Source organism: Bombina bombina, chromosome 5 (assembly GCF_027579735.1).
Source record: "Bombina bombina isolate aBomBom1 chromosome 5, aBomBom1.pri, whole genome shotgun sequence".
Classification (NCBI taxonomy): domain Eukaryota; kingdom Metazoa; phylum Chordata; class Amphibia; order Anura; family Bombinatoridae; genus Bombina; species Bombina bombina.
The window spans coordinates 136,419,763-136,444,617 of NC_069503.1; the positions used below are offsets into that span (position 1 = coordinate 136,419,763).

The following is a 24,855-nucleotide window of genomic DNA, read 5'->3' on the forward strand; positions in this document are numbered from 1 at the left end:
TGTGTGTTTGCTATTGTGCTATCTCTGCCTAAAGATGTGTATATAATGTGTGTTTGCTATTGTGCTATCTCTGCCTACAGATGTGTATATAATGTGTGTTTGCTATTGTGCTATCTCTGCCTACAGATGTGTATATAATGTGTGTTTGCTATTGTGTTATTTCTGCCTACAGATGTGTATATAATGTGTGTTTGCTAATGTGTTATTTCTGCCTACAGATGTGTATATAATGTGTGTTTGCTAATGTGCTATCTCTGCCTACAGATTTGTATATAATGTGTGTTTGCTATTGTGTTATTTCTGCCTACAGATGTGTATATAATGTGTGTTTGCTATTGTGTTATTTCTGCCTACAGATGTGTATATAATGTGTGTTTGCTAATGTGCTATCTCTGCCTACAGATTTGTATATAATGTGTGTTTGCTAATGTGCTATCTCTGCCTACAGATTTGTATATAATGTGTGTTTGCTATTGTGCTATCTCTGCCTACAGATGTGTATATAATGTGTGTTTGCTATTGTGCTATTTCTGCCTACAGATGTGTATATAATGTGTGTTTGCTATTGTGCTATCTCTGCCAACAAATCTGGATATAATGTATGTTTGCTAATGTGCTATTTGTCCCTGCAGGGTTGTGTGTGGGATATATGTGATTGCTAATGTGCTATTTGTCCCTGCAGGGTTGTGTGTGGGATATATGTGATTGCTAATGTGCTATTTGTCCCTGCAGGGTTGTGTGTGTGATATATGTGATTGCTAATGGGCTATTTGTCCCTGCAGGGTTGTGTGTGGGATATATGTGGTTGCTAATGTGCTATTTGTCCCTGCAGGGTTGTGTGTGGGATATATGTGGTTGCTAATGTGCTATTTGTCCCTGCAGGGTTGTGTGTGGGATACATGTGGTTGCTAATGTGCTATTTGTCCCTGCAGGGTTGTGTGTGGGATATATGTGGTTGCTAATGTGCTATTTGTCCCTGCAGGGTTGTGTGTTGGATATATGTGATTGCTAATGGGCTATTTGTCCCTGCAGGGTTGTGTGTGGGATATATGTGGTTGCTAATGTGCTATTTGTCCCTGCAGGGTTGTGTGTGGGATATATGTGGTTGCTAATGTGCTATTTGTCCCTGAAGGGTTGTTTGTGGGATATATTTGGTTGCTAATGTGCTATTTGTCCCTGCAGGGTTGTGTGTGGGATATATGTGATTGCTAATGGGCTATTTGTCCCTGCAGGGTTGTGTGTGGGATATATGTGGTTGCTAATGTGCTATTTGTCCCTGCAGGGTTGTGTGTGGGATATATGTTGTTGCTAATGTGCTATTTGTCCCTGCAGGGTTGTGTGGGGGATATATCTGGTTGCTAATGTGCTATTTGTCCCTGCAGGGTTGTGGGGTGGGATATATGTGGTTGCTAATGTGCTATTTGTCCCTGCAGGGTTGTGTGTGGGATATATGTGGTTGCTAATGTGCTATTTGTCCCTGCAGGGTTGTGTGTGGGATATATGTTGTTGCTAATGTGCTATTTGTCCCTGCAGGGTTGTGTGTGGGATATATGTGGTTGCTAATGTGCTATTTGTCCCTGCAGGGTTGTGTGTGGGATATATGTGGTTGCTAATGTGCTATTTGTCCCTGCAGGGTTCTGTGTGGGATATATGTGGTTGCTAATGGGCAATTTGTCCCTGCAGGGTTGTGTGTGGGATATATGTGGTTGCTAATGTGCTATTTATCCCTGCAGGGTTTTGTGTGGGATATATGTGGTTGCTAATGTGCTATTTGTGTGTGGGATATATGTGGTTGCTAATGTGCTATTTGTGTGTGGGATATATGTGGTTGCTAATGTGCTATTTGTCCCTGCAGGGTTGTGTGCGGGATATATGTGGTTGCTAATGTGCAATTTGTCCCTGCAGGGTTTTGTGTGGGATATATGTGGTTGCTAATGTGCTATTTGTGTGTGGGATATATGTGGTTGCTAATGTGCTATTTGTGTGTGGGATATATGTGGTTGCTAATGTGCTATTTGTCCCTGCAGGGTTGTGTGCGGGATATATGTGGTTGCTAATGTGCTATTTGTCCCTGCAGGGTTGTGTGCGGGATATATGTGGTTGCTAATGTGCTATTTGTGTGTGGGATATATGTGGTTTCTAATGTGCTATTTGTGTGTGGGATATATGTGGTTGCTAATGGGCTATTTGTCCCTGCAGGGTTGTGTGCGGGATATATGTGGTTGCTAATGTGCAATTTGTCCCTGCAGGGTTTTGTGTGGGATATATGTGGTTGCTAATGTGCTATTTGTGTGTGGGATATATGTGGTTGCTAATGTGCTATTTGTGTGTGGGATATATGTGGTTGCTAATGGGCTATTTGTCCCTGCAGGGTTGTGTGTGGGATATATGTGGTTGCTAATGTGCTATTTGTCCCTGCAGGGTTGTGTGCAAGATATATGTGGTTGCTAATGTGCTATCTCTGCCTGTTGGTTTGTGTACAATATTTGCATGTTATCATTGCAGGTTTGATTGCTCAGATCGACAGTTTCATTCAATCCCAGCTGCTTGGCATGCCCGCATGGAAAACCCAGTTGATGTGAAAGAGTTGATACCAGAATTCTTCTATTGCCCAGAATTCCTTGAGAATGCCAATGGTACAAAGCCAGATTAGTTTAAGCCTGGACCGTATTGTTTTCAGTCTTTATACATAACAAGAAAAAACAAACATATTTGAGGATCTTGAGAAATCCAACTGAATCTTTATGGCCTTTAATTCTCTGTGACTTGACTGTCTCTCTATCTATTGTCTATTTCCCTGGCTGTCTCTGTCTACTCATTTGCTCATATGTCTTGTGCTTTTGCTGTTACCTCCCTGGCATTACTGCACTCTTATTCCAGTTCTGCCTTCTGTATCACTCTGCCTGTTACCCTTTTCCTTGCAATTGCTGCCAGGTACTTCCTTTGCCATATGCAAGGTGTTGGATAAGCTACCTAAATAAAACATTTCATTAACAAACAGGCTAATAAGAATAAAAAAGTGTATCACTTGATTAGGGGTAAATACTAATCTCTTTTTTTCTCCTGTATTAAATGCACAGTTTTTTTTTTGTCCCAATGTTACTTACCCACTGCACTGAGTAGTGTTTCTGAATCAATCTCCAAGGTTTACACCACTGTTGGATCATGCTCGCCATTTGTCCCAACTACCCTTTTTTTTTTTTTTTTACTTGATGTCATTAGACAGCACAACCAATCAGAATCTGTACATCCTAAACCACTGAAATAGGAGTGTGCTTCATTGTCTCTTCTCTAGCTGCCGTGTTATGTAGAAGATGGGTCACACAACTTCAGCAGAAGCACTGCTGCCACTGTTAGTCCCTTGTCTTTTCCATATTAAAAAAGAAAAATCCTGCCGCTCTCCTACAGCTAGTTAGTATGTCTAGACTGTTGAAAAAAGATGTATCTCCTACCTTGTCTGTGGCAACAGTTTCAACGAAACTTAACTCTTGAATCATATTATTATTTTACTTTCACTTTAGCAAGCTTTTTATATGGGAATCGCGACACTAGACAGATCAAGCTAGTTATAACACCTAAACACTCTGACAAAATGCCATCCAACCTAAATTATCTTTTTAAAACATACAGTTTATGACAAGTATATATATATATTGACTTTATATAATCCCATATTCAGAAATTGAAGGGATAGCCCAATGGTTATATCAACTAAGTGTGTACAAGATTGTTAACTGACCTTGTGTGGAAATTTTTCCTTTGTACCCCTTCTCTTTACCCAATTTTTCTCTCTCCCCCCCCCCCTTCCATTTCTTGCTCAAACTTGTTAAAATTTCTGGAACGTTGTTATCCAGTTTATTGTCCTTGAACATTCAATCACATTGTCTATGAGGACTTTTTCATTGGAACATAGACTTATTTATATTAAATATATTATACCACCCATTATGGGTTAAGAGTAATGGTAAAGAGATACTAAATCCAAATTTTTTCTTTCTTGATTCAGATAGGCTAAATGTAACTACCAATCATCAAGCGCTATCCAGGGTGCTGTACCAAAAATGGCCGTCTCCAAAGCTTAGATTCCTGCTTTTTCAACTAAAGATAGCAAGAGAACGAAGAAAAATTGATAATAGGTGTAAATTAGAATGTTGCATAAAATTGCATGCTCTATCAGAATCGTGAAATAAAAAAATTTGGTTTAGTATCCCTTTAACCCACCTGTTGTGGCTACTAGTCTTGGACTCTTATTGTTCTTTTATTTTTATTGTAACTTTTATTGTTGTTGTTTTTTTTTATGTAACTTCTAAATCTCCTAATAAATGTAAAATAAAGAGAGATTAAAATCACGCACATGTAAAACATACCTAATGCTCACCTGTACCTGACCTTAGCCCTTGCTAGATAAAATGAGCTGTTTATTATATTACTAGGGTTTGACCTCGGCTGTCTTCAGATGTCTAATGGGAAAGTGGATGATGTTGTACTGCCAAAATGGGCCACGTCTCGGGAAGATTTCATCTACAAGCACAGGAAGGCCCTGGTAGGATATACTTGTGAATGATGTGATTGGCTGGTCATGCGACACCAAGACATCTAATAAACTATTAATGTCTACATATATTGGGTATGTCCATGGTTTTTTGTCTTGGTGGCCTTGTTAATTGTGTCTTGGTAGACTCATTTATTCTGTGCTAGAGGACTTACTGGCAGATAAAAACCAGAAAACCAGTATTATTATGTGATGCCTTAGTTATACCCCAAACATTCCTGATTTTCTTTTCGGGTTTTGGTCTTAACTCTTCTGATAAAAAAGCTGTTCCACATATTTACCGCCTGTTGTAATGTTCACATTGTAAAATATAACACACAGGCTGTATATTATAACACAATAACTATATAGCTTTGTCTTGTTGTCTCTGACCTTACACAGGAATCAGAATATGTCTCAGAGCATCTTCATGAGTGGATAGATCTGATATTCGGGTACAAGCAGAGGGGCCCAGCTGCAGTGGAAGCCCTAAATGTGTTTTATTATTGTACTTATGAAGGTGAGAAGATGGGTGACATTAGCTTTGTGAATATTGACCTTTAAACAGCAATGTATATAACATTTATTAATGAGTAAATTGTCTGCAATAGAGGTCTACGTGTAAAAGATTTATTGTGCTGAATTGGGCATTTATTGTGGTGTTCTACTATTTGTTTTTTTATCTCTTTTTTGTTGATGCCATATTCTCTTAATTAAATAAATTACAATGAAAATGTATTGGTTTATGACACAGGAGAGCTGTCACCTTCACATCTGAATTTGACCTGCTCATTGTAGTGACGCTATAATGTTGTCCTGTTCAGTTTTTTACCCTAGAAAATTGTGTTCTTTAGGGTCAGAACAAAACATCCTACCTTTTCTATTCTGTAGCCATGTGATAATGCGCTGTTCTGTTCCGTTGCACAATTATGTTATTCTGTAGCCATGTGATAATGTGTTGTTCTGTTCCGTTGCACAATAATGCTATTCTGTAGCCATGTGATAATGTGTTGTTCTGTTCCGTTGCACAATAATGCTATTCTGTAGCTATGTGATAATGTGCTGTTCTGTTCCATTGCACAATAATGCTATTCTGTAGCCATGTGATAATGTGCTGTTCTGTTCCGTTGCACAATAATGCTATTCTGTAGCCATGTGATAATGCGCTGTTCTGTTCCGTTGCACAATAATGCTATTCTGTAGCCATGTGATAATGTGCTGTTCTGTTCCGTTGCACAATAATGCTATTCTGTAGCCATGTGATAATGCGCTGTTCTGTTCCGTTGCACAATAATGCTATTCTGTAGCCATGTGATAATGTGTTGTTCTGTTCCGTTGCACAATAATGCTATTCTGTAGCCATGTGATAATGTGCTGTTCTGTTCCGTTGCACAATAATGCTATTCTGTAGCCATCTGATAATGTGCTGTTCTGTTCCGTTGCACAATAATGCTATTCTGTAGCCATGTGATAATGTGCTGTTCTGTTCCGTTGCACAATAATGCTATTCTGTAGCCATGTGATAATGTGTTGTTCTGTTCCGTTGCACAATAATGCTATTCTGTAGCCATGTGATAATGTGCTGTTCTGTTCCGTTGAACAATAATGCTATTCTGTAGCCATGTGATAATGCGCTGTTCTGTTCCGTTGCACAATAATGCTATTCTGTAGCCATGTGATAATGTGCTGTTCTGTTCCGTTGCACAATAATGCTATTCTGTAGCCATGTGTTAATGTGCTGTTCTGTTCCGTTGCACAATAATGCTATTCTGTAGCCATCTGATAATGTGCTGTTCTGTTCCGTTGCACAATAATGCTATTCTGTAGCCATGTGATAATGTGTTGTTCTGTTCCGTTGCACAATAATGCTATTCTGTAGCCATCTGATAATGTGCTGTTCTGTTCCGTTGCACAATAATGCTATTCTGTAGCCATGTGATAATGTGCTGTTCTGTTCCGTTGCACAAAATACTATTCTGTAGCCATGTGATAATGCGCTGTTCTGTTCCGTTGCACAATAATGCTATTCTGTAGCCATGTGATAATGCGCTGTTCTGTTCCGTTGCACAATAATGCTATTCTGTAGCCATGTGATAATGTGTTGTTCTGTTCCGTTGCACAATAATGCTATTCTGTAGCCATGTGATAATGTGCTGTTCTGTTCCGTTGCACAATAATGCTATTCTGTAGCCATGTGATAATGTGTTGTTCTGTTCCGTTGCACAATAATTCTATTCTGTAGCCATCTGATAATGTGCTGTTCTTTTCCGTTGCACAATAATGCTATTCTGTAGCCATGTGATAATGTGCTGTTCTGTTCCGTTGCACAATAATGCTATTCTGTAGCCATCTGATAATGTGCTGTTCTGTTCCGTTGCACAATAATGCTATTCTGTAGCCATGTGATAATGCGCTGTTCTGTTCCGTTGAACAATAATGCTATTCTGTAGCCATGTGATAATGTGCTGATCTGTTCCGTTGCACAATAATGCTATTATGTAGCCATGTGATAATGTGTTGTTCTGTTCCGTTGCACAATAATACTATTCTGTAGCCATGTGATAATGTTCTGTTCTGTTCCATTGCACAATAATGCTATTCTGTAGCCATGTTGATAATGTGCTGTTCCGTTGCACAAGAATACTATTCTGTAGCCATGTGATAATGTGCTGTTCCGTTGCACAATAATACTATTCTGTATCCATGTGATAATGTGCTGTTCCGTTGCACAATAATGCTATTCTGTAGCCATGTGATAATGTGCTGTTCCGTTGCACAATAATACTATTCTGTAGCCATGTGATAATGTGCTGTTCTGTTCCGTTGCACAATAATACTATTCTGTTTGGTTTTGTGGAACCAGAAAATGAACTGTTGAATTGTTACAAAATCTCCCCAGTCAGTAGGTGCATATTTTTTTATTGTCAGGTGTGGTGGATTTAGACGCTATTGCAGATGAGACAGAGAGGAAAGCGTTGGAAGGGATCATCAGCAACTTTGGGCAAACTCCTTGCCAGCTACTCAAGGTATTGTGTATATTAGCAGAAACAATGCAGCAAGTTGCTGAGATCTGTGCATCCTTTTTTAGATCCAAACATCACATGAGACTTTAAATGAACTAAAAAACATCATTTCAAAATAAAATTAGTAATCTGTAGCGCCAATAAATCACTGATAGAGAAAATGCATTTGTACATATGTCATGGTGCATCTTCAGGTTCAGTTGTTTAATATGTGAAGTACTGAATTTGTTACTTATCTAGGACCAGATTACAGGTGGAGCGCAAAATTGCGATTTCGCAAAGCGCAATATTTGCGCTCCACTCTTAATACCAGTGCACGCAATTTTTCACTGGTATTTAAAGTGGCGTAATAGAGCGTGCTGACATTGGCTCCAATAGTAGGATTGTTCTCATGCTGTGAGACTTAGCATGAGAACTAGCACAGCAAAGGGGGTAGCAATTTTAAATATATAGGTATATGCTTATATAGATAAATATTTATGTACACATATTAATACATAAATATATATGCCAACTTTAACCCCTAAAAACTGTTAAAAGAAAATTCTACTTTTATTTATTTCTTTAATTAAAAAAAAAGAATATATTTAATTTTGGGGGCAATTGGGGGTTATTTTGAGAATTAAAATACAAATGTGTGTGCACTCTACTCATTAGCCAAAAGGACTATAAAAGGTGCTTGCAGTCATAAGAAATTTGAATGATAAAAGAAAAATGAGAAAATATTCACTAAATCTGTGAAAACCAAAGAATGCTGCCTTTTTATCTTTGGGTATTTTCAACCGATTTAGTGAATATTTTTTTTTCTTCTTTAATCATTCATTATTTTGAGAATTACCTCTGGTTAGTTTTCACAGAGATAATTGCTAGCACAAGATCGCAGTAGCAATAACCAGCTATTTGTACGATTACAGGCGAGCGATAAATTAGAGTTCCACTTGAAATCTAGACCCTAATTGGGCCATATGCTTGCTGTCTTGATCAATGTGTTTGTAATGTGTTAACTAATTTCTGGGAAGCAACATAATTAAGTCACTTGGCTTTTGGAAGGAAATTTATTGATGTTGCTTGTATTGAGTTTATTCTGAGAGTTTGGGTGAGTCACAAAAGGAGTAAAATGTTGCTTTTCTTTTTGTTCTATTTAAGGAACCTCACCCAGCCCGCCTGAGCGCCGAGCATGCAGCGCGCCGGTTATCGCGCCTGGACACGTACTCACCTAATGTGTTTGAGAACCTAAGAGAGCTAAAATCATTCTTTGTGGAGGTGAGAATGAAGCCATTATCCTAAACCCAGAATTATTCAACTAGCGCATAAGAGAAAAGACTCTTATTCAGTTTTATATGAATGAAAGGGGGGTATAATAATATAGTTTTGCTCATGTTTATAAAATAAATTCTACTTGAATTGAGATGTGCATCAGATAGTGTATAAGTGTTTTTTTTTTTCATTTATCAGTGGATCATATCTAGTAATTATTGTATAACAATAGGTAGCTTCCATCTTTGAGGCCATCGCTTTTAGTAGCTTAATTCTTTCATTTTTGTCTTTTACCATATAGGGGATGATGGAAGGAATTCCTCTGGTGCAGACTGTGGTACCTAAAAACCAGTTCCATTCCTTCATGAACCAGGGATCTCCTGACATACTGGTGAGTGTACGGCACAGTGCTGTAAGTAAAAAAGCGTGGTAAACTGACTTATACGTGTGTGTTCGTGTGTTTAGGTGACAGCACCTGTATTGGAATGTTTGCAATACATTGTAGTACAAAATAACACTCAGTGCCCCTTTAACTCAGAGTTTCACAAATGTAACCAAAACTTTGTAACGCTATATTAAAGTCGTTTTTATGCATGCGCCTAAGGTATATCAGCATTGATGAACAGCATTGCAAAAGATCTGCTTACACAGGCTTATATTACAACTAACACTTTACAGGATCTCCTCCCATCTGGTTTCCACCCCAAAGCGCTCAACAGAAAATGCTCTGACTAAACTAACAAATTGCTGCTATCAGCTAAAGCCAAATGATGCTGGTTTTGACACAGTTGACCATCGTCTTCTCTTACAAATTCTACATTCTTTAGACATCGGAGACTGGTTCGATCACTATATTTCTAACCGCTCATTTATTGTTTCCTTTAACAGTATATCCCAGGATCCATTACCTCTCAGTAGGAGCACCACAAGGATCTGTCTTGGGTCCCTAGCTTTTTACTATCTATACATCCTTCCTTGGAAAACTTATATCCTCCTTTGGGTTCCAGTACTACTAAGATGCTGATGATACCCACATTTTTCTTTCCTCTCTTGATATATCTCACTCTTTACTCAACCAGATTGCCAGCTGTCTCTCTGCAATTTCTTCTTCTTATTCCACCCTCTCCTAGGGTTTGATCCTATAAAGTTTGCAAATCTAGACGTGTTTTTCCACTACAGCACTCGCAGGGGCAGCCCTCATGTAATTCTTTAAAAAAAGGGGCTGTCCTTGCGAGTGGCGAGATGTCTCCCGTACAAATAATGAGAGCTTTCTGTTAGGTAAAAGTTTGCAATGGGGGGCGAAGTAAAGCGAAGTAAAGAGAGGAAAACCAGCATGTTTTAAAACTTCAATATTACCCTTAATACAGATCAAATATGCTGTTTTCAGTGCACTGTACCTTAAAGTGAATGTAAATTTTGATGCTAAAGTGCCCGTTTTTTAAAAATTCGATTAAAAACAGGGGCACTTTAATTCATCAAAATTTACATTTCACTCCTGTTGTGAAAAAAAACTTACCTTTTAATCTTGACAGAAGCTCCAGCTTCCTCCACCCGTCGCAAAGCCTCTTCCTGGGTCTAAAATGAGGAATCCGGCTTCCTCCAATTACTGTGTTGAATCAGACACTGATTCCCCCCGGGGGGGGGGGGGGAGCCGTGATTGGAGGATGACCTATCCATCATTTCTGACATCAAAAATGGCTTGCGACGACGGGAGGAAGCTGGAGCTGCTGTCAAGATTAAAAGGGAAGTTTTTTTCACAACGCAAGTGAAATGTAAATTTTGATGAATTAAAGTGCCCCTGTTTTTAATGGAATTTTTAAAAACCAGGCACTTTAGCATCAAAATTTACATTCACTTTAAATTCGCTGTCATTTACCTATGCATAGGTTTTCCTTTCAGAATAATTAGTGTTTTCAGTATTTTGGTGAAAACTCGCCACCATTTAACTGGCGTGAAAAAGCAATTAGAACTGTAGTGTGAAAATGTTTATAGAATTACACTGGGATTTAACAGAAAATTTCATATACGCTCATGGAGCGCCATGTTCAGCCAATTTTACAAAAAACAACAATTACGCTTTGTATTTTGTACTTTTAAGTATGAATGTCTTGCTTTTTTGCACATTCAATCTATTTAAGTTATGATTTACGCTACAAATTTTACGTTTCTTTCTAATAACACGGTGAGTCCATTGATTATCATCAATTACTGTTGGGAATATCACTCCTGGCCAGCAGGAGAAGACAAAGAGCACCACAGCAAAGCTGTTAAGTATCACTTCCCTACCCACAACCCCGGTCATTCTCTTTGCCTCTAGTGCAAGGAGGAGGTAAAGTATTTAGGTGTCCTGATTAAGTTTCTTCTATCAAGACTAAGATTTCCAGGGCGGAGCTTGCAGGACACGGCAGCTTACACACTGTCGAAGCTCTTGAGCAAAATACACCAACCGCTGTGCCTAGGCCCATGTCTGGAGCTGTGGAGACCAGACTGGACATGCAAACTAGTGTACGGAGTTCGCAGGCATAGGGCCAACTTTGCCACGGCCACAAGTTTGGAGCATCAGAAACGCTTGATATCCTAGCGGAATAAGGGGGCAGACTGGATCCAGGGAGACTGCGGGAAAGACCAAGTTCCCAGCAGGAGACGCATGAGACCGAGAGAGGTGCTATACAAGCAAATGGCAGGACGGCCGGAAATAGCGCAACATCAATTGCTGATAGATTGAAAAGCCTGGCAAATAAGAAGCAGCAACAACGAGAGCAACCCAAACACCCCACTGCACTGGATGAGACCGCACGGAGTAACCGCAAGTATACATTACTATAATATTTGTGGATAACTTTTGCACATTAGCCTCTTACACTCTGAGTAATTTGAACAGAGGGTGTGCGTTTGAAAGAGAGGAAAAAAATCCCTGTAACAAGCAGGAACCTGGGAGTTGAGTGGTGGAAAGAACTAAGGCCATAATCCACGGTACACAACACTAACTGAGCAAGGTGTGGAAACAGTGGTAGCCTTGATCCAGAGATATCATAACAACAAGTAAAAAGTGCCTGGTGTTTGCTGGGCCTCTAAAGCATTATAAGATTCGGACACAAAGGTAAATAGGCACTAGCCTTTTGGTAAAAGCAATGAGCTACATGGAGCAGGATAAACCCTAACAGGCGGTGAGGCGCTATAGATAAGCCCGGGGAAGGGTTAACTAACCTATAAAGGACTGCTAGACTAACCCAGGAATTACCAGTACACCCAGGAAAATATCACATTAAAGGCCTTTACTGACATGCATAATAGTTTCTGTGTACTCATAAAGTAAGAAGCTGATTAAAAGGACCTTTGGCTATGGACTGACTGTACTAAAAAGAAAGACTGTATACTAAAAGAGAGGCTCTCTCTCCTGCTATACTTTCTGCCACCCAACTATAGCAGATTTTTAACAATAATGTACCATTGAGTTCTATATACAAATTAATTATGCAATGTGTTAGTTCCTGTATCTACTACAATATAGGAGATTATGCAGTACTCTATAAGGTGATCAATCAGCATATATACAAAAAAGCACTATATATATATATATATATATATATATATATATATTACCCCAGTTTCCAAACAATCTAAAAATTGCTTTGGGTAGAATTGGGTCAATTGAATCTTAGAATACACAAAGAATACAATCTACAAAATATTAATCTGGATTTGTGGGCAAAAACAAGATCTGATACCTAAAATAAGGTTAGGTTCGAGTAAAGGCTTACAGATCAAGAATAAGCTCAATTAGAATTAGGAGCGAGGCAGCGAGACTATGTAGAGTTTGAGTGGGCTAGGCAAACACACGTCACAAGCTACACATGAGTTGATATTTAATTTGAGGTTTGATATTCAGTTTGAGATATTTGTACACAGGAATTGTTTGTATCTTTTCTTCTGTTTTTCACTTTTTCCCTCTTCTCTTATTTGTGCATTATTTGTTCTACACTAGTGCGTCTGGCTCTGGCCAGAACGCTTTATTTTTAAAAGATATATTGACACGAGATACCACTAAGGGGTACGGGAGTATCCAACACGTTACACTAAGAGTCAGTTTTATTTTGCTTGTGTTCTGTTGCCCCTGTGTACACGGTCCAGTGGCGACAGCCACATCCTACTATCCCAGACGGGATATTTAACACACAATTTTTTTTTCTCTCTCTTCTATGGAGAAATGTATTCAAACTAGATCACCAGCCATGCCGCCCAAACTTAAGGGAAAAAAAACAGCAAGCAAGGGCTCTGAACAGAGGGCAGAAGTTAGCCTAGATTATTCACATATAAATATAGCAGAATCACATGTATTGCTACAACAGATATCAGATCTAATACTACCACAATTTAATAATATTAAACAAGAAATCTCTACACTGTCAAATGAGATAAGACAATACGCCAATAGATTAACTGAAGCTGAATTAAGGATTTCAAATGTAGAAGAACAAGTATATAATTTAGATCAAACAGTACTCTCACATGATAAACAGATGATAGCTATGCAGAATAAAATAGAAGACCTGGAAGACAGAGCAAGAAGGAATAATATCAAGATAGTAGGGCTTCCAGAGTCTACTGAATTTAAAGACTTGATAACCTTCACCTCCCAAACATTACCACAATGTCTAGGGATACCCCCAGGGGAGATACCAATTAAAATTGAGAGAGCACATAGAATAGATACTACGATAATAGAACAGGAATACACAAAGCCAAGACCTATTATGATTAAAATGTTAAACTTCCAGGACAAAATAAATATATTTAGACAGTATCGTAAACAGCATGAACTTATGATAGCTAATAGTAGGATCTTGTTATTCCAAGATTTTTCATCAGAAACAAGTAACAAGAGATGTGAGATGGCTCCCTATTGCACCAACCGTATCGAAGCCAAATGGCCAGCTAGGATGGTTTATCCAGCAAAGATCTGCGTAGAAATCAATGGTGCAATAAGTAAGGAACCTTCTTACAGCTACAGAGGCAAAAAACTTCTGTAAAGAACAGGGGCTACTTTAAATATAGCTATCCGATTAGACGATTAGGTACAAGGGTAATTTGATGACCAAATGAGTTATTTTTCTGTTTTTTTATAAAATAATGTATAATTTTATGAGACTGTATGTCGATTTTTATTTTAATATTATTTTTCTATTGAGCTTTCTTTTTGATTTCTGTGAATGGAGTACCGGAAGGGGAGGAGGAAGGTGGGGAAGGGAGTATGAGAGATATTGCCCCAATATTTACAGAGGTAGGGTGAGAGTTAAAAAAGACCAAAAGAGAGATTCGAATGGTAGATAAAATTAATTTCCTATCCTGGAATGTAGGAGGAATTACATCCCCTATAAAGCGAAAACTAATATTAAAACAATTAGGTCAGCTCAAACCAAGCGTGGTATTATTACAAGAGACACACTTAAATCCTACCGAAGCTGAGAAATTAAAGAGTAAAAGATATTACATAAAGTCATACATCCAGACTAAGCTGGCTTCATGACAGGGCTTAACCCAACTAGAAATACCCGCAAAGTATTTATGGTGCTAGACTATTGTTGGCAACATGCTAAGCAAAATATAAGTAAAGATAATCAAGATATGGCAGTGCTGGCGGTAGATGCTGAGAAAGCCTTTGACTCCATAACATGGGACCATCTATTCACAACATTAGATAGGTTTGGGGTCCAAGGAAATATAAAGACATTTATAAAATTAACATACAGGGACCCAACTTCCAATTTAAATATCAATAATGAAACCACACCAGATATTTTGCTTAAAAAGGGAACAAGACAAGGCTGCCCATTATCACCTATGCTTTTTAATTTATCAATAGAGCCACTAGCCATTAGGCTAAGACAGGAATTATCAGGCATTACCATGCAGCAGCATAAAGTTGTATTATACTTGTTTGCGGATGACCTGCTTCTATTTCTAACCAACACTTCACAGAGTATTAAGCAGTTTCTCAAGATTATAAATCAATTCAGTTAATTTTCCGGCTACAAGATCAACGTAGATAAATTTGAGATCATGTGGCTGCGAGGGTCAAGCCAGAAACATAAGGAGTGTCCATTCAGAGAAGTAGATTGGATTAAATATTTAGGACTGATTATTACCAAAAATCCTAAACAATGGTATGCTAAAAATTTCACAGTATGTTTGGATAAGTGTGCAATAGATTGTAAAAGATGGGTAGCTCTACCTATCTCTATTTCAGCTAGAGTGATGCTAATCAAAACAATAGTTTTCAGACGTTTACTATACCTCCTACAGAATATTCCTATAATTTTAGAGAGATTATACTAGGTTTAATAGAATATGTACTAGATTCATATGGGCAGGGGGGAAATAAGATGTGCAGCGGAGACATTAACACTCCCGCTTAAAGCGGGGGGACCGGTGCTCCCCAATATTCAATTGTATAACCTAGCAGCATTGGCTAAGTATGCCATAGATTGGATTATTAAAGGGGATTATGTCACATACTGGAACTAGAATCTGATCTATGCGCCCCCTATGCATTAAAAGCACTTCTACACTGTGAGACAAAAAGTGTGCCTAAAGATATCTCCCAAGTAACGGTGTTTAACAATGTGATAGTGGCATGGCATAAATTGGGTGAAGGGTTAGGAGTGAATATGTGTGTCTCTAGATTTTTACCAATCTTGGGGAACCCAAATTTTAAACCAGGATGCAGTGAAAAGGGGATATTCCATAGATGGTTTAGGAAGGGACTCATCAATATGATACAAATACAGGATACAGCACTTCACTCTATTAAATCCTTTGATATGTTAAGAAGGGAATACCAGCTACCTAATACAGACTTTTACGCATACCTCAAAATCAGACACTTGTATAATGAACTACAAGACAGATATGGGAGAGATTGGCAGCTAGGAGGGTTAGAAAAAGTGAGTAGAACCTTCCCACAAAAGAAATATGCAATTAATATGATCTATAATATCCAGATGGAACATAAATCAAAACTACACTTACAGATAATTAGGAGTAAATGGCAGGGAGCCCATAGTATCCTTACAATGGAGGAAATAACAGAGAGCTTTCGCATAGCAGCTAAGGTAACCAGCATAACTACCTGGAGAAAGTCACACTTTAAAGTAATTAATCAGCTCTACATTACCCCTAGTAAAATAGCAAGATGGTATAGCAATAAGGAGGTAGGGTGTTATAAATGTGATGCAAAAGACGCAGATCTAGAACTGTGGACATGCCCAAAATGCTAAATAAGATGTTAGATAAAAAATTTCAAATAAATAATAGAAGGGTACTTTTCTTTTATCAGAGTACTGACTGGCGTGAGAATCCTAATTTAATCAATACGGCAATACTTCAAGGTCGGGCAATGATATTAGCCAAATGGAAGTCACCACAAGCACCTAGTATTGAACAATTTGCAGGGGAGATGATGAATCAAATGATAATGGGACAATATAATATACCCACTGAGGCGGAGAAACCCTTAAAAAGTTTCTTCTATAAATGGTTAAAAGTAATAAAAGCACAGACAGTAAATTTCCAACTTCAAATTATTAAGCCTCTAATCAAATCAAATCTAGTTAAATATTGGATAGTCAATAACGATCTACCAAATTCATGAAGTGTTCTCATATAAAAGGGCTACACCAGCATATGGGGACCCCCTTATGCTGGAGCATCATGTCTCCCTGGGTGATACTGTTTAGGCTAAGCCACAGCTTTCTCATATCGTCCCGAGCCTTGTTTATGGCGTCACATGCAGTGCCCGGCGGTTCCTCTACATCTCCTGGAGGAGTTATTTGCTTGCAGAATTGTCTGCCCACATGGCTTTTGGGCTTTATCTGCTTTTCCTATCTTAAAGGGAAATAGCTAGAGGTTCTTTAAGGAATCAGATAACAAGGTGCCTGTGCTGTTTGCTACTACGCATTCTATCCTACTTGTAGTTTTATGAGCAGGATAGTTGGTAACATTTGAGGGTTAACCCTCTGCTTTGGAGAGTGTAATGCCTTCATCTGGTACTGAAGTAGTTCTCTTCAGATTCAAGCCTGATCTCCCTTTTATTTTGAAACAGTCAGCTACTTGGGAAACTTCAACTCTCCTGTCGTCAATCCTCAAGAATCTAGTGAATTTTTATTTACTAGGATTCATTTGTTTAAAAAGTTGCCTGTTCTCGACCGTGCTAGGAGAATTTCCTCAGGTATGGGAGAAGTCAGGGATTCCTTTTCCCCTTATCCTGTCTGTAATAACCGGTCTCCTTTAAATATCATGGTGCTTAAGCTAGTAGAGGCCATTGATATTCTGGTTAAGAGAACTTCAATCCTTATTTAGGATAGCTGTATGTTTACAATTTCTTATGGACAATTCCTACATCCTTTTGGTGCGACGTCTTGTCGGATTCCATTTTGGTGGACACCATGAGGAGATCAATGTTTGAAAAGCTGTTAGGCCTATAATTTCTTCTGTTGCTGCTTTTTCATTCCTTTGTAGCGCAGGAGTCTTCCCCTTTATCTTCCAAGAAGGAGCAGTCCAAGTCCTCTGGGATTCCCAGTTAGTCTTGGATAAGGGGGAAGTGCTATCCTAGCCGGCCGGGCATTACAGCTGTTCAACTGAGAAGCCTACTTGTGGCTTAGTTGTATAGTCTAGGCCTTATAGTTCTGCTGTGGCAGATTCCATTTTTAAGAATCCTCCAAATCCACGCTTCTGGCGTTTCCCTTTTTAAGGATGAGACCTTGTTTGGACCTGGTCTGACGGTATTATCCTCTGACTTGCGGGTGAAAAGAGTTTTTGCTATCACTTGTCAAGTGAGTAAGACTAAAGGAATGTTTTCCTTTTTCATCAGGGTTCATGTTTTTTAGACTAGTCTCAGATTTTTTCCTGGAGGCAGATTTCTCTTTCAAGAGATTTTGTCCAATCTTCTTTCCCATGGATGGGAAATGAACCTGGTTAAGTCTTCCATGTTCCATCTTCATGGGTGGACTTTTTAGACTCTGTATTTAGAAGAAGTTTTCTGACAGAAGTCAAAGTCAAGGATTTATTCCTTTTCCTCTCTATGCAGTCTAATGTCCAGCCTACAGCAAGCTCTAGTTGTCCAGTAGATGGCTTAGCCTTTTACAGAGCCTTTGGGAGTTAGGATCTAACTGCAGCTGCATTTACTTCATTTTTTAAGGAGGAGGGAATTGGTCTTATGGTTTCCATGGACTTTATTCCTTTTGCTATTTTCCATAAGATGGAAGACATTCCTCTCTGTCTCAAAGAATAGATATAGATCAGTCGACAAGAGTCTCTTTAAAGTAGAGGTAAAGGCCTCTTGGCATCAGTTGTTCTTAATTTGGTTCCAGTCGGACTATATCACCTCTTGGTTTATATCATCCATCAGGGAGGAACTTTGGGGTTCCTTAGCCATATTGAAGGTGACTTGGATTGTTCAGTGGGCGGAAGCTCACAATTGATGTCTGCGTCCAGGGGTGGACAATTGGATTTCTGAACAGGCAGTTATTTATTCCCGGAGAGTGGGTTCTCCTTCCGGAGGTGGTTTCTAGGTAAATCTTCAAATGGAATGCCAAGTTTTCAAGGTACGGTTCACGGTCATGTGATCCACTGACCTCCTTTATTGATGTTCTGGCGTTTTTTTCTTGGATTTCAGTCTGGCATACCTATTTTTCCTCCGTTTGCTTCCCTCTACGAGTCATTGCTTATATTCAACAGGAGAGAGCGGCTGGGATTCTCATAGCCTCTGCGTGACCCCACAGGATCTGGTATGCAGATGGGTAACGTTGTATCTTTTTCTCTTGTTAAGTGTATCCAGTCCACGGATCATCCATTACTTATGGGATATTAACTCCTCCCCAACAGGAAGTGCAAGAGGATTCACCCAGCAGAGCTGCTATATAGCTCCTCCCCTAACTGCCATTACCAGTCATTCTCTTGCACCCAACGAATAGATAGGATGTGTGAGAGGACTGTGGTGATTATACTTAGTTTCATACCTTCAATCAAAAGTTTGTTATTTTATAATAACACCGGAGTGTGTTATTCCTTCTCTGGTAGAATTTGAAGAAGAATCTACCTGAGTTTTTCTATGATTTTAGCCGGAGTAGTTAAGATCATATTGCTGTTTCTCGGCCATCTGAGGAGAGGTAAACTTCAGATCAGGGGACAGCGGGCAGATTAATCTGCAAAGAGGTATGTAGCAGCTTATTATTTTCTGACAATGGAATTGATGAGAAAATTCTGCCATACCGATATAATGTAAACTCAGCCTTAAATGCAGTAGCAGCAACTGGTATCAGGCTGTCATGTATGTATATTTTACACTTCAGTATTCTGGGGCACTTCACTGGAATATTACTGTATGCATAAAACTTTAGCCTAATTTGCAGGGACTAGCAACAGGCTTTTTAATAACACTCAATTTATTAATGTTAAACGTTTTTTGCTGGCATGTAAAATTGTTTAATTTTCTGAGGTACTGGGTGAAAAAATGTTTTGGGCACTATTTTTTTCCACTTGGCAGTCGTTTTATTTAATTTATGACAGTTTACTGATCTCTCTCACTGTTATGTGTGAGGGGGAGGGGCCTTTTTTGGCGCTTTTGCTACGCATCAAAAAATTCAGTCAGAAGTTTATTGTCTTCCCTGCATGATCCGGTTCATCTCTACAGAACTCAGGGGTCTTCAAAACTTGTTTTGAGGGAGGTAATCACTCACAGCAGAGCTGTGAGATTGTTGTTGACTGTGATAAAAAAACGTTTATTTCTGTATTTTTTTTTTTTTTCTGCTATCAGGGTTAGTTATCCTTTGCTAATGGGAGCAATCCTTTGCTAAAATTGTGTTTTTTACAAAGATTTGATGCTATAACTTTTCAGTTTATTAATTTTCAACTGTCATAACTTTTTCTGTGCTTCTTATAGGCACAGTACGTTTTCATATTATAGTAAATTACTTGAAAAGTATTTCCAAGTTGCTAGTTTATTTGCTAGTGTGTTAAACATGTCTGATTCAGAGGAAGATATCTGTGCTATATGTGCTAAAGCCAAAGTGGAGCCCAATAGAAATTTATGTACTAACTGTATTGATGCTACTTTAAATAAAAGTCAATCTGTACAAATTGAACATATTTCACCAAACAACGAGGGGAGAGTTATGCCGACTAACTCGCCTCACGTGTCAGTATCTGCATCTCCCGCTCGGGAGGTGCGTGATATTGTAGCGCCGAGTACATCTGGGCGGCCATTACAAATCACATTACAGGATATGGCTACTGTTATGACTGAAGTTTTGGCTAAATTACCAGAACTAAGAGGTAAGCGTGATCACTCTGGGGTGAGAACAGAGTGCGCTGATAATATTAGGGCCATGTCAGACACTGCGTCACAATTTGCAGAACATGAGGACGGAGAGCTTCATTCTGCGGGTGACGGTTCTGATCCAAACAAACTGGATTCAGATATTTCAAATTTTAAATTTAAGCTGGAAAACCTCCGTGTATTACTAGGGGAGGTGTTAGCGGCTCTGAATGATTGTAACACAGTTGCAATACCAGAGAAAATGTGTAGGTTGGATAAATATTTTGCGGTACCGGCGAGTACTGACGTTTTTCCTATACCTAAGAGACTTACTGAAATTGTTACTAAGGAGTGGGATAGACCCGGTGTGCCGTTCTCACCCCCTCCGATATTTAGAAAGATGTTTCCAATAGACGCCACCACACGGGACTTATGGCAAACGGTCCCTAAGGTGGAGGGAGCAGTTTCTACTTTAGCTAAGCGTACCACTATCCCTGTGGAGGATAGCTGTGCCTTTTCAGATCCAATGGATAAAAAGTTAGAGGGTTACCTTAAGAAAATGTTTGTTCAACAAGGTTTTATATTGCAACCTCTTGCATGCATTGCGCCTGTCACGGCTGCAGCAGCATTTTGGTTTGAGTCTCTGGAAGAGACACTTGAATCAGCTCCATTAGATGAGATTACACACAAGCTTAAAGCCCTTAAGTTAGCTAACTCATTTATTTCAGATGCCGTAGTACATTTAACTAAACTTACGGCTAAGAATTCCGGATTCGCCATTCAGGCACGCAGAGCACTGTGGCTAAAATCCTGGTCAGCTGACGTTACTTCTAAATCTAAATTGCTTAATATACCTTTCAAAGGGCAGACCTTATTCGGGCCCGGGTTGAAATAAATTATCGCTGACATTACAGGAGGTAAAGGCCATGCCCTGCCTCAAGACAGAGCCAAACCTAAGGCTAGACAGTCTAATTTTCGTTCCTTTAGTAATTTCAAAGCAGGAGCAGCATCAACTTCCTCTGCACCAAAACAGGAAGGAGCTGTTGATCGCTACAGACAAGGCTGGAGACCTAACCAGTCCTGGAACAAGGGCAAGCAGGCCAGGAAACCTGCTGCTGCCCCTAAGACAGCATGAATCGAGGGCCCCCGATCCGGGAACGGATCTAGTGGGGGGCAGACTTTCTCTCTTCGCCCAGGCTTGGGCAAGAGATGTCCAGGATCCCTGGGCGTTAGAGATCATATCTCAGGGATACCTTCTAGACTTCAAATTCTCTCCCCCAAGAGGGAGATTTCATCTGTCAAGGTTGTCAACAAACCAAATAAAGAAAGAGGCGTTTCTACGCTGCGTACAAGATCTTTTATTAATGGGAGTGATCCATCCGGTTCCGCGGTCGGAACAAGGACAAGGGTTTTACTCAAATCTGTTTGTGGTTCCCAAAAAAGAGGGAACTTTCAGGCCAATCTTGGATTTAAAGATCCTAAACAAATTCCTAAGAGTTCCATCGTTCAAAATGGAAACTATTCGGACAATTTTACCCATGATCCAAAAGGGTCAGTACATGACCACAGTGGATTTAAAGGATGCTTACCTTCACATACCGATTCACAAAGATCATTACCGGTATCTAAGGTTTGCCTTTCTAGACAGGCATTACCAGTTTGTAGCTCTTCCATTCGGATTGGCTACGGCTCCGAGAATCTTCACAAAGGTTCTGGGTGCTCTTCTGGCGGTACTAAGACCGCGAGGAATTGCGGTAGCTCCGTACCTAGACGACATTCTGATACAAGCTTCAAGCTTTCAAACTGCCAAGTCTCATACAGAGTTAGTACTGGCATTTCTAAGGTCGCATGGATGGAAGGTGAACGAAAAGAAGAGTTCTCTCTTTCCACTTACAAGAGTTCCCTTCTTGGGGACTCTTATAGATTCTGTAGAAATGAAGATTTACCTGACAGAAGACAGGTTAACAAAGCTTCAAAATGCATGCCGTGTCCTTCATTCCATTCAACACCCGTCAGTAGCTCAATGCATGGAGGTGATCGGCTTAATGGTAGCAGCAATGGACATAGTACCCTTTGCACGCCTACATCTCAGACCGCTGCAATTGTGCATGCTAAGTCAGTGGAATGGGGATTACTCAGACTTGTCCCCTACTCTGAATCTGGATCAAGAGACCAGAAATTCTCTTCTATGGTGGCTTTCTCGGCCACATCTGTCCAGGGGGATGCCATTCAGCAGGCCGGACTGGACAATTGTAACAACAGACGCCAGCCTACTAGGTTGGGGCGCTGTCTGGAATTCTCTGAAGGCTCAGGGACAATGGAATCAGGAGGAGAGTCTCCTACCAATAAACATTCTGGAATTGAGAGCAGTTCTCAATGCCCTTCTGGCTTGGCCCCAGTTAACAACTCGGGGGTTCATCAGGTTTCAGTCGGACAACATCACGACTGTAGCTTACATCAACCATCAGGGAGGGACAAGAAGCTCCCTAGCAATGATGGAAGTATCAAAGATAATTCACTGGGCAGAGTCTCACTCTTGCCACCTGTCAGCAATCCACATCCCGGGAGTGGAGAACTGGGAGGCGGATTTCTTAAGTCGTCAGACTTTTCATCCGGGGGAGTGGGAACTTCATCCGGAGGTCTTTGCCCAAATACTTCGACGTTGGGGCAAACCAGAGATAGATCTCATGGCGTCTCGACAGAACGCCAAGCTTCCTCGTTACGGGTCCAGATCCAGGGATCCGGGAGCGGTTCTGATAGATGCTTTGACAGCACCTTGGACCTTCGGGATGGCTTATGTGTTTCCACCCTTCCCGATGCTTCCTCGATTGATTGCCAGAATCAAACAGGAGAGAGCATCAGTGATTCTAATAGCGCCTGCATGGCCACGCAGGACTTGGTATGCAGATCTAGTGGACATGTCATCCTGTCCACCTTGGTCGCTACCTCTGAAACAGGACCTTCTGATCCAGGGTCCCTTCAAACATCAAAATCTAATTTCTCTGAAGCTGACTGCTTGGAAATTGAACGCTTGATTTTATCAAAACGTGGTTTTTCTGAGTCAGTTATTGATACCTTAATACAGGCTAGGAAGCCTGTTACCAGAAAGATTTACCATAAGATATGGCGCAAATACTTATATTGGTGCGAATCCAAGAGTTACTCATGGAGTAAGGTTAGGATTCCGAGGATATTGTCTTTTCTACAAGAAGGTTTAGAAAAGGGTTTATCCGCTAGTTCCTTAAAGGGACAGATTTCAGCTCTGTCCATTCTTTTACACAAACGTCTGTCAGAAGTTCCGGACGTTCAAGCTTTTTGTCAGGCTTTAGCTAGGATCAAGCCTGTGTTTAAAACTGTTGCTCCACCATGGAGTTTGAACTTAGTTCTTAATGTTTTACAGGGGGTTCCGTTTGAACCCCTTCATTCCATTGATATCAAGTTGTTATCTTGGAAAGTTCTGTTTTTAATGGCGATTTCCTCGGCTCGAAGAGTCTCTGAGTTATCTGCTTTACATTGTGATTCTCCTTATCTGATTTTGCATTCAGACAAGGTAGTTCTGCGTACTAAACCTGGGTTCCTACCTAAGGTGGTCACTAACAGGAATATCAATCAAGAGATTGTGGTTCCATCTTTGTGTCCTAATCCTTCTTCGAAAAAGGAACGTCTGCTACACAATCTAGATGTAGTCCGTGCCCTGAAATTTTATCTACAGGCAACTAAGGATTTTCGACAAACGTCTTCCCTGTTTGTCGTTTATTCTGGTCAGAGGAGTGGTCAAAAAGCTTCGGCTACCTCTCTCTCCTTTTGGCTTCGTAGCATAATACGGTTAGCCTATGAGACTGCTGGACAGCAGCCTCCTGAAAGAATTACAGCACATTCTACTAGAGCTGTGGCTTCCACTTGGGCTTTTAAGAATGAGGCTTCTGTTGAACAGATTTGCAAGGCTGCAACTTGGTCTTCTCTTCATACTTTTTCCAAATTTTACAAATTTGACACTTTTGCTTCTTCGGAGGCTGTTTTTGGGAGAAAGGTTCTTCAGGCAGTGGTTCCTTCCATATAAAGAGCCTGCCTGTCCCTCCCGTCATCCGTGTACTTTAGCTTTGGTATTGGTATCCCATAAGTAATGGATGATCCGTGGACTTGATACACTTAACAAGAGAAAACATAATTTATGCTTACCTGATAAATTTATTTCTCTTGTAGTGTATCCAGTCCACGGCCCGCCCTGTCACTTTAAGGCAGGTAATTTTTCCATTAAACTACAGTCACCACTGCACCCTATGGTTTTCCTTTCTCTGCATGTTTTCGGTCGAATGACTGGTAATGGCAGTTAGGGGAGGAGCTATATAGCAGCTCTGCTGGGTGAATCCTCTTGCACTTCCTGTTGGGGAGGAGTTAATATCCCATAAGTAATGGATGATCCGTGGACTGGATACACTACAAGAGAAATAAATTTATCAGGTAAGCATAAATTATGTTTTTTTGGAGATTTCACCTGAGGAAGGCCTTCTGAGTCAGGGTCCCTTTCTTCATCTAGTTTCTCTGATGCTGCCTACTTGAAGATTGAACACTTGTTTTTGTGATAGCGTTGGATTCTGAGTCAGTCATTGAGACCATGACTCAGGTTTACCTTTCTGTTTCTAGAAGAATTGCCATAGAATATGGCGTATTTTTCTTTATTGGTGTGTATCCAAGGGTTCTCTTGGAGTGGAGTCAGGATCCTAGAAATC

The 24,855-nt window shown here is 39.9% G+C and overlaps 1 protein-coding gene across 3 annotated transcripts in view; it reads left to right on the forward strand.

The window, feature by feature from the left end:
• The window catches only part of NBEAL2 (neurobeachin like 2), a 496,796-nt gene that overhangs the window by 440,648 nt on the left and 31,293 nt on the right, over nucleotides 1-24,855 (forward strand). For all 3 annotated transcript variants that reach the window (XM_053713715.1, XM_053713717.1, XM_053713716.1), the window contains 6 exons: nucleotides 2,506-2,636; nucleotides 4,434-4,543; nucleotides 4,934-5,051; nucleotides 7,460-7,557; nucleotides 8,701-8,817; nucleotides 9,113-9,202. In XM_053713715.1, coding sequence (XP_053569690.1) covers nucleotides 2,506-2,636; nucleotides 4,434-4,543; nucleotides 4,934-5,051; nucleotides 7,460-7,557; nucleotides 8,701-8,817; nucleotides 9,113-9,202 — 664 coding nt within the window. The remainder of the gene's footprint in view (nucleotides 1-2,505; nucleotides 2,637-4,433; nucleotides 4,544-4,933; nucleotides 5,052-7,459; nucleotides 7,558-8,700; nucleotides 8,818-9,112; nucleotides 9,203-24,855) is intronic.